General features: G+C 42.2%; 1 protein-coding gene across 1 annotated transcript; it reads left to right on the plus strand.

The window, feature by feature from the left end:
* BMP10 (bone morphogenetic protein 10) lies at window positions 1-4918 on the plus strand. The gene is made up of 2 exons (XM_075523648.1): window positions 1-334; window positions 3975-4918. The coding sequence occupies exons 1-2, from the start codon at window positions 1-3 to the stop codon at window positions 4916-4918; spliced, it is 1278 nt and encodes a 425-aa protein (XP_075379763.1).
* Window positions 4919-9930: the final 5012 nt, after the last annotated feature.

The raw sequence follows: 9930 nt of genomic DNA on the forward strand, positions 1-9930 counted from the left end.
ATGGATTCTGTAGTCCTCCAGCTGTGGGCTGTCCTCTGTCTCTTGGTTCACCTTGCCACTTGCAGTCCCATCCTGAGCTTGGAGCACTCTTCCTTGGAGGAAGATGTGCCTCTTTTCGACGAGATTCTCTCCGAGCAGGATGGTGTTGATTTCAACACGCTGCTTCAGAATATGAAAAATGAGTTTTTGAAGACGTTGAACCTCTCTGACATTCCCCTGCACGAAACGGCCAAGGTGGATCCGCCAGAGTACATGCTAGAGCTGTACAACAGGTTTGCCACTGATAGGACATCTATGCCATCCGCAAATATTATTAGGAGCTTCAAAAATGAAGGTAAGATATGTGCATCTCTAGGAGAAGTAAATAGAAATGAGCGTCTTTATATAGTCAGTGTGAAATGTATTTACCAGGCATGGAGCATGAACCACGCTAGGGGAAAAAAGGCCTTTCGGTGAGGATGGCATTGGAACGTACTGCATGTACCAGGGTCACCCAGATCCCACTTCTTGTGAGATAGATCCCTTGTCCTTTGCTTTCGAGACTGTAAGGTTTTGGGGGAAGATGTTTCTTTAATGTTTGGGTGGCACCAAGTATAATTTAGGTGCATAATTTTCATTATCCCCATAATGATGCACAGCATTTGCAATTACTTGATTGATTTTTCAACTGGATACCTTACATAATGTTTGAAATTAAGGCAAGAAATGTTCTTACACGCTGTTCAATGGCACAATATTTTCCTATTATGAGCTTAACCAAATATGGCTTTCTGTTACTATCCTCTCACTATTGATCTCACTATTGATTTGTAACATTTTCTTCCTTTGGCATCTGAACATCATCCAGCACATACGTAGAAATAGCTGAAGCAGAATTTTGGATAACCCTTAGGTTCTACTTTGGAGGACTAGAATATTTCCTATTTAAAAAAAGAAAAAAAAGCTGAAGAAGCCTAATTGTGACCATAGATAGTTTCCCTATATGTTTCTGCTTCAGCATTTTCTCTCAGTTCAACAAAGACAAGATAATGTTTCAGTGCTAACATTCAATAGTTTGTCAATACTTATTTGTACCAATATAGGTTTTATGTTAAAAACGTTTTTCAACTAATCATTTCCAAATATTAATTACTCCACTTGGCAAATACAAGTGCTTTGATTTGTTTTAACTACTCAGGGGTACACGCAACTATTCAAACTGCCGTGGGGCTTCTCTCATCCTTTGTTAGTCTAATTAATGAAGTATAGAAGTCATTATTGCTTTTTTCTACTATTTGCAATTTTGATATGATGAACTATAAGGAGAGGCTACGTGCAAGTCATTTCAGTTTTGCAACGTGGTGAGATGCAAGGAGAGAATCCAAAAGCTCTGTTCTAATCTGCCCTTCTGCCAGCCCTGGGCACTCTTTACCAGCAACGTGTTTCTGGTTTGAAGAGGCACTACATTGTGGTTTAAATCTTCTTTACATATTCTTTTCTCCAGTGTGGAGAAATTTATTGGTGGCAAACCGCTTACACCCACTGGTGAACAGTTACTCGTCTGAACAGCCATGCCTGTCACTGCTCATCAGCAAATGAAGACACATGCAGGAATGCGTGGTGTTCATTTCTCATTTTGCACTATTCAGAAAAAATAAATGGGATAAAAATTGCCAAGTACAGTATGCTAAAGAATAAAATATGGTGCGGTTTAGTGACGTAAATTTGAAATCATTCCAGTGGCAAAACCAAAATTCTTTCAGGTTTGCAGCATTGCAAATGGTACAGACTGACCTTTTGCCAGTAATACACGTAGCAGTTCGCAGTTCTGTGCCTTCCTGTAACCGTGGCGTTCGATGCCTATTCCATCGCTGCAGAAGTTCTGCACTTGGTAGAGTAAACCTGGCTTAACTTTCTGTCATCTCAGTATTTCTCCCACCTCTTCCAATCTGAAACAGCAAGATGGGAAGTGAGACTGCTGACGTTAAGACAGCTTCATAAATGCATGCAGTTAGAGGGACTATGCAATTAATGTTTGTCACGGGTCTTGAAAGTCTGTATAACTAAGAACCATCCATTTCAAGCTAGAGAGCTCTTTTGATAGAGAAATTAATTACTTGCAATGATCAGGACAGTAGAAACAGATCATACCATGGAATTCTTTTGTTCACCTGCCCACTGAAAACTGGCAGTAATGGCAGTTTCATTATTATCCATTAAATCCTTTATTAAATTTGTTATAAGAACATTATAGAAATATAACATGCTGCACGGCTGGAAGTAGCTCTGTTTTAACGCATGGACCCTAACGGCTCCATTGTAAATGGGACTGTAATCAGTTCTTAAAACTTGAATAAAGCTCTTAAGGGAATTTTTTCTTTTTCTATGGACTCCAGATCTCCCTCCCTGACCCTCGTAGGGGTGTACTGGTAACAGCAGGAGATATTTCACCCGATGGACTTTCTAGCTAAAGAGCAGAGTCACATTCTGACTTAGAAATGAACACTTCTCGTGCCCTGCTAGTGCTCACCCGGCTTCTTACATATGGTGTGGCCTTCCCCTGCCTCCTGGTGAATTACTTCTGCTCATCTTCTATATGGTCAAGTGGCATTTCTCCACCCTGTCATCATGTGTAATCAATGCAGACTTGCTTTAGCATATCAAGGTCTAGAAAATCCCAAAGATTACTTCCAGTATGGAGATTATAGCTAAGCTTGAATAGCATTGTCTTTCAGCTCACGGTCTGCTCCTACCCTGGCGCTGTGCAGAGCATACTCAGCTTCCACCTTTATCAGTTGACAGGTAGGGAAATGCAAGCAGAATTACCCCTCATTTTTTTTATTTATGAACAGATGAAAGTGCAAAATGAAAAAAAAAAAAAAGAAAAAGGCAGGTACCTCAAAACTGAAATTAAGTAGTACAAGTAATGTGCTTAAGTTAACTGCTTGCTTAAGTACACTGATGGAGCATGGCCAATACTTGCAGCTTTATCAGTGTCATTTTTCTACGAACATATCAAAATTGGAAAAGTCAGAGATGAAGACAGTAATAGGTCGCAAGTAGCTTGCCTTTGCAGAAATATTACCCATAGTCTCTATGTCCTAATCTGTCTTCTGAGTTACAAGTAGACAGCACAGTAATTCAGCAACAAATACACGATCATTAGCTAAGATTCCTGCATTGTGTGAAGAAATGCATATTGCCTATGTATAAACAAACAATGCAGATAGGACAGACAGCCTGACTGACAAGCAGATATTATGTACTTCTTATATGTTTTATTAACTAAAGCTGCCAAAAGTGCCTGGCTGAGTACAGCTGTTTGACTGCTCACTTGAAGCCCATTGAGTCTGTGGCAGGATTTCTGTTGACTGGCAGTTGACACTGGATGTTCGCCGCCTGCTCTTCCTAACCAGGAGCCTTTACATCTTCCAAAGCAACTTTTTCTCCCTTAGTGTTCAGTTTCTGAGGAATGTTTCAGCAGAAGGGAATACTTGCTACCACTGAAACTCTAAGCAGACACAGATACAGCCTGCTGTTCTTGCATACGCAGCTGATATGTCTCCCGTCTCACGTTCACTCCAGTGCCATATCCTTCTTCCCTTCCTCTCCTACACCAGCGACACTTTTTCCTCATTTATTAAATAGTTGCTGTGCAGCAACCTAGAAGTGATTTGTATTTCAGTATTAAGCAACACATTTTTAACACGTAATCCTTCCAGGTGACAAAGAAGCCCCTGGAAGGTATGGGGACAGAAGGAGAATCTATAAATCCAGGTTTACGGGCTTTAGCATGTCTGGGATCTTGCTGTCCTTAGATATCTAAAATAAAGTTGGTCTTTTTTCCAAGTACAGTTTTAGGAAATGATGAAAAAACACTCTCCTGGAACTGTTCAACTGAAACCAAGCAATGCAAAACATGTCAGATGAACTTCGGTGCATGTGTTGCTGGATGTATTGACCCTTCTAAAATATTTGATCTTTGTCATTTCCAGACTTGGCTTCCCACCCTATTGGTGTTACAGGAATTCGGAAATACCCTCTTCTATTCAATGTTTCTATCCCTCACCATGAAGAAATCACCATGGCAGAGCTGAGGCTCTACACCTTGGTGGAGCGGGACCAAATGCTCTACGATGGGCTTGACCGGAAGGTGACCATTTTTGAAGTGCTGGAAAATGACCATATGGGGGTAGGAGAAGAGCGAAAGACAGTGGCACTGGCATCGAGGCAGATCTATGGCACGAGCAGCGAGTGGGAGAGCTTCGAGGTCACCGAAGCCATCAGGCGTTGGCGAAGGGCAGGGCTGACCACGCACCGGCTGGAAGTTCATATAGAGAGCAAGGAAGGGGAGGAGCAGAACGGAGAGGGGAAACTCGATATCGACATCAACTCTGAGGCTAAGCACGTGCCCCTGTTGATTGTGTTCTCTGATGACCAAAGCAATGACAAAAAAGAGGAGAAGCAAGAGCTGAACGAAATGATAGACCATGAGCAGCTCCTGGACTTGGAGAACCTGGAGGTTGGCAATTTCCATGGCCATCCTGGTGAGGAGGCGCTGCTCCAGATGCGCTCCAACATCATTTACGACTCTACTGCCCGAATCCGGAGGAACGCAAAAGGCAACTACTGTAAAAAGACTCCACTCTACATAGATTTCAAGGAGATTGGCTGGGATTCCTGGATCATCGCCCCGGCGGGATATGAAGCTTACGAGTGCCACGGAGTGTGCGCCTACCCCTTAACAGAGCACGTCACACCAACGAAACATGCCATTGTCCAGACTTTGGTTCACCTGAAGAATCCCCAGAAAGCCTCCAAGGCCTGCTGCGTGCCTACCAAACTCGATCCCATCTCTATTCTCTACTTAGATGCAGGGGTGGTCACCTACAAGTTCAAATACGAAGGCATGGTGGTATCAGAGTGTGGCTGCAGATAGTAGCAGGGAACGCATGCACAGGGGAGTGCACAGGGGAAGTATTTAATGATTCAGTCTGTAAATTTGTACATTTCGGATTTCCTATTTAATAAGGTTATTTAATGAGGCATGTACAGATAATTGTATGTTTCCTGTTACGGGGAATGGGCAAGTCGTACGACCGTAGGGAATGTATATTTTGTTCCATTGCTTGCTTCTTGCTGTTCTTTGCTGTCCGAATTATGACCGAGTCTCTCTTCCTATCAGGGCATAGAGCAGATCACTGGATTGTTTGGGAGGGCTCTTTGTGCCAAAGGGGCACATTCAAATTCACAGAAATAAAGGCATATTTTTGTACTTTATAAATGTTGATTGCCATCTATAGGGATTGCCAGAGTTATTAAAGATAGGTGAACTATGGGCAATGCACACCTAGATTGTCTAGTTTTGTGTAAAATCTTTATAAAGATCTTTACATGCTCATATTTTTTTTTTAATTTATCTCTGTAGATCTTAAGTCCTGATAATTCTCAAGCTCCTAAAGCACAACAAGTTGTTAGACTTTTTTCCTAATCCTTTCTTTAATCTTTCCCCATCTCGGTTAAAGGTAACTGGCAGGGATGATTTGGCATCTGGAGTGAAAGGGAACCATTCCCTTTCCCATCTTTCTTAGTAAAGCAATGGGCCCAGGAGCAATGCCAGGCTTGTGCAATGCTCTGACGTACAATGGCAAGAAATTCTCTCCCCCTGTGCATGTTTATTACAAAAACACCCTGTGTAAAGCAGCGCTGGCTTTGTTACGTTAGCCATGTGTTGTCTCTCAAGGGCCAGAGCTTTAGGTGCAGAAATAAATTTCCTGAATCCTTGAAACTGTACCAGTTTATACCAGCTAAGAAACTAATCCCCCTACCCAGCCCAGTAAATTGCATACAATACAGCTACGTAATCCAATTCAAATGGCCAAGTAGTATTGCATTTAGTCTGTATAGAGCTAGACTGAAAAGGAAACCCCTTCGTGCCAGCTAGATAGAGAGGATCTTTCCTTTAGGTATGTGCTGAAGTTGTCAATTCATAAAGATATTGCCCCCCCACTTAAACTATATATGATGGAGTCACATGCCATGTTTCCACCACTCTTCGGCAACAAATCGTGGTGATAAGAAGGTGTCGGAGCTGAGAAACAATAGACCTGTCACTTTATTTATACTAAGCTGCAAATTTGTCAGATTCTTGGGAAAGTGTAAGTGACGTTGACTCTGTTAGCCTGTCCCAGAGCCTACTGTACTGTCCCTGCATCTGTTTTACACTTTTAAGGGAAAGTTATCTTCCCTGGAAGTGATAAAGGTCTTTGCAAGAATCACTCTAACACTTCATGGGAACGAACACAAAAGACTTTATCATGCACCAACTAAAACCAGTTTCACCTATTTTCACACGTACTCTTCTGTGCTTCCCATAATTTATTGACCTATTTATTGACTGCCTGCCTTTGTAATATAATGTAGAATACAGAATGTTTTATTTTTGTGCTTCTGTGTAATCCCACTTGGATAAAACCTTGTACCGATCCTATTTTACATGGAATCTCTCTCTTGAGTTGTGCTGCACAGACACTGAGGTTGCTGATTTTTTTTCTCCCCTAGATATTTGTAAATACCATATACCACAGTTATCTCCCTTGCTTACAGAACTGTTCATTCACTGCAGTGATTTAAATAGCATTCTGGAGCACGTATGGTCTTGTCCAATGTATAACTACTCTTGCAGGGGTATCATTGCTTTAAGTGCTCAGCCGTGTACTTTACTGTAGAGTTATGCAGTCTCCACTCGTGCTGCGTGTTTCCAGATAGTGGGCTGTGCCATGGGGCTATATTGCTTTATGCCTGCTACAGATCTCACCCTGCGAGTGACTGACGCCGCTCACAGCCCTTTCCCCTGAGCTACGCTGCAATCTTAGTCTGTGGTTAATGGCACGTTAAAAGAATTCGTAAGAGGTGTGATATTTTGTTCTGCTGACATGAACTGCAGCAGCCAACGGTTGAAGTGTGACCACACAGATCCTTTCAAAACTATCCACAATTCTTATGAAGCCATTTGCCAAGACAAACCATTCACCTTGTTAGGAGTGATAATCCAGCATTAGGGAGATAATCCGACATTTGCTTTTATCATCTCTTTTCTGCGACTGTTCCTGTGGCAGTGATCTGACCAGCGTGCTTTTTGCACCACTGTCCTTTACTAAACAGTACCAACATTTCTGAAGAGCACGTAGGAGGACCTGTGCCTTAAAAATAATAAGTAACCCACTGTAATTGCCCATAATCACTATAAATTTTCAAGTGACCACGTAGCAAAGCAGAGTGGCTGCCTTTGCACTCTCTTGTTGCCAGAGATTTGTTGTAGTGGAGCAGATAGTACGCAGTGTATTGCAGTACAATACAAACGTGGGTAGGCATGTAATTTTATCAGTTAGTAAACCTGCATGTGTGAATTTTTACAAGATCAGTAAAAATATCAATGATAGCTTTTTAGAATTAGGGGCCAGCCAGTCTTTTGATATTAATAACTTTTCTTTATGAAGAAACAAGGACTGTACTCCTGATTGAAGAGGATTTCAGCCAGAGTTTGTGGTGAAAAACCATAAAGGATGAGATGTATCCTATTGTGCTGTTTTGGGAGAAAACTGAGCATCTCTTGAATCCTTCAGCTGCACCTATGCTGTTCATAACCTGAGATTAGAACTATTGGGAATGGTATTTCATTTATTAATGTGTGTCTGTCAGGATTGCATGCCTGCTTTGTGAGCAAAACCTTACATTACTTTTACCTTACCTTTGAATATAATTATGCAAAGACATTTGATGGGTGTTCATGCAGTTAGATGGCAGAGATCAGGCAAAATAGCACCAAAAAAAATATGGGGGCAGTTATTTTATAGAGAGCTTTCCCTAAGTAGCAAATTAAGGTTGTTTCTGCAAACTGAGAAGTGCTTGGCTTTAAATACACCTGTCCATATAGATACGACACTCACAAATAATATGGTGAGTGCATGACAAGAGCCAGTGCTACCAATCTCTAAGTGCTGGTAATGTCAGCGACAGGTCCCTGAAAAAATATTCCACTGCATGTTTTCATTTTCTTTGTTTCTTTACTCCTTCCTTCCTTCCATCCATCCACATTAGTACTGTGACTTCTTCTGTTTCTAAAAGAATTTATTTTTCACATTAAATAGTAGTGTGCATTGATTTTGCTTTCATTTCTGATCTATTTTATATCAACATGCTAGCAGATGCTTGACTTAAATCTTAAAAGCGCAAACCAATTTTAGAAGGGTTTGGAAAAATATGGCTTCACTATGGAAGTATCTATCTTTCTATCCATCCATCCATCCACGTCTGAATTATTGCATGCAACTACAGGAGGCAGCAACTCTGTCTCACTGAAATCGTCGATATCAGTTGGATTTTTGCTTTCATCTGTTTCTAACTGAATATGTATAAGAAAGCGTAAGCAGATGTGAAGCCCCTTTTTTGCTGGATGCTGTATAAAATGCCAGACAGTGCTCGCAGTGTAAATAGACAGGACAGGCAAAGGGGTGGGAGCAGAAACAAATGATACAAAGAGAGGAAGAGCCTGGATAACATATCAGCGAGGGAGCTGAGGGAAGAGCTTTGGTCTTGGATTGCTGCTCTTAAATCAACACACACGATGCCTCCAGAAGAGCATGAACTTCAAGACATCTTACTCATTTCTTGGCCTTTGAAGAAATCATGACAGCTGTGTCTCCTGTGCAAACACTCAGCACCAATGCCAGATTTCACAAAGCACTTGGAAGTTTGAGGTTCCTTTAAATGATCCATATCTCTTAGCTCTCTGCACGTGGACTAAAAATCCTCAAATAGATTTCTCCCCAAAGCTTTCTTGCATTATCCCTTTCTTGGGTGTGATCCCTGGAGTCCAGGCTCACCCTGTATTGTCCTGCATAGCCGATTGAAGGTACAGATTCCCGGCTTTTTGAGCGTTAAAGCTTGACAGCTCAGCATGGCTTTTTCTGCCACCGCTGCCGCAGCCCTGCCAGCCCCCTTGCTCTGGGCAGACTGGCTGTTTGGGGTGGTCTGTGGAGCCTGTGCAGAAGGGGCAGAGCCCCACGCTGTTCTGGCAGGAAAGCAGGGCCCCCCTTCTCCCTAGCAGTGCCTGTTTGCTGGATGACAGCAGCCTGGTGCTGGCTCGTGCTGCTCCCATTTGGAGGTGCCCAAATGTCAGTCGTTGGAGAAAAAAAATATTCCTGAATATTGTGGACACATACCTCTTTCCAAAGCCAGTGGGCCCTGCCAGGTGAGCCACAACTCTGGAGCTAAAGGCATGAGGATCAGCCTCCCCAAAACTGAGGTCACTTAGGAAAAAGCGTCTCCCAAAGCAACCATCATCCAAAGCAGCAGCCAAAACCTATGCCCATCTTCTTCTCCCAAGCTCCAGCTACTGCACTGCCCTTCTTACACTGCTCAGAGAGCAAAGCAAAGCAAAGCAGAACCTCCAGCAGTCTAGAAATATCAAAGGATCCTGCAGTTTTTAACAGCCACGGGCAGTTTGGTGCCTGGCTTACCTACAGCACAATGGGAGAGGTTCACTGAAGCATTTGCTGTGAAACACACTGAGCCATACCCCAGCAAAATCTATAATTTTTTTTTTTTTGGGGGGGGGGGAAGAGAGAGGAAGATTTCCTGGCACTTGAACATCTTCTTCAAGCATTTGAAAAACTACAGCCCAGTGTTAATTTAAACTTCCTTATAACCCAGTTCAACATTTGGAGTGCAAACACTGTTAATAGGATGGGAACCGGGGTGGTGGTGGTTTGCTTACTATATTGGGAAACAAAGCCAGAACAAAACTAGCTTGAGATAGAGTTTTTGTTTATACTGCTGACCCATCTGTCTTCATTAATGCATTATTTACAGGAAAAGTTAAAAAATTAGCTTCTGCTCCTTCTTCAATTGCAACAGCAACAAATAAAGGCTGAATGGTTCATTTGCCCT

This window comes from Mycteria americana, chromosome 23, assembly GCF_035582795.1.
Source record: "Mycteria americana isolate JAX WOST 10 ecotype Jacksonville Zoo and Gardens chromosome 23, USCA_MyAme_1.0, whole genome shotgun sequence".
NCBI classification, from domain to species: Eukaryota; Metazoa; Chordata; class Aves; order Ciconiiformes; family Ciconiidae; genus Mycteria; species Mycteria americana.

Coding starts and splice junctions, on each gene's coding strand:
- BMP10 (XM_075523648.1), top strand. CDS start 1: ATGGATTCTGTAGTCCTCCAGCTGTGGGCTGTCCTCTGTCTCTTGGTT. Junction 335..3,974: donor TAGGAGCTTCAAAAATGAAG/GTAAGATATGTG, acceptor TGTCATTTCCAG/ACTTGGCTTCCCACCCTATT.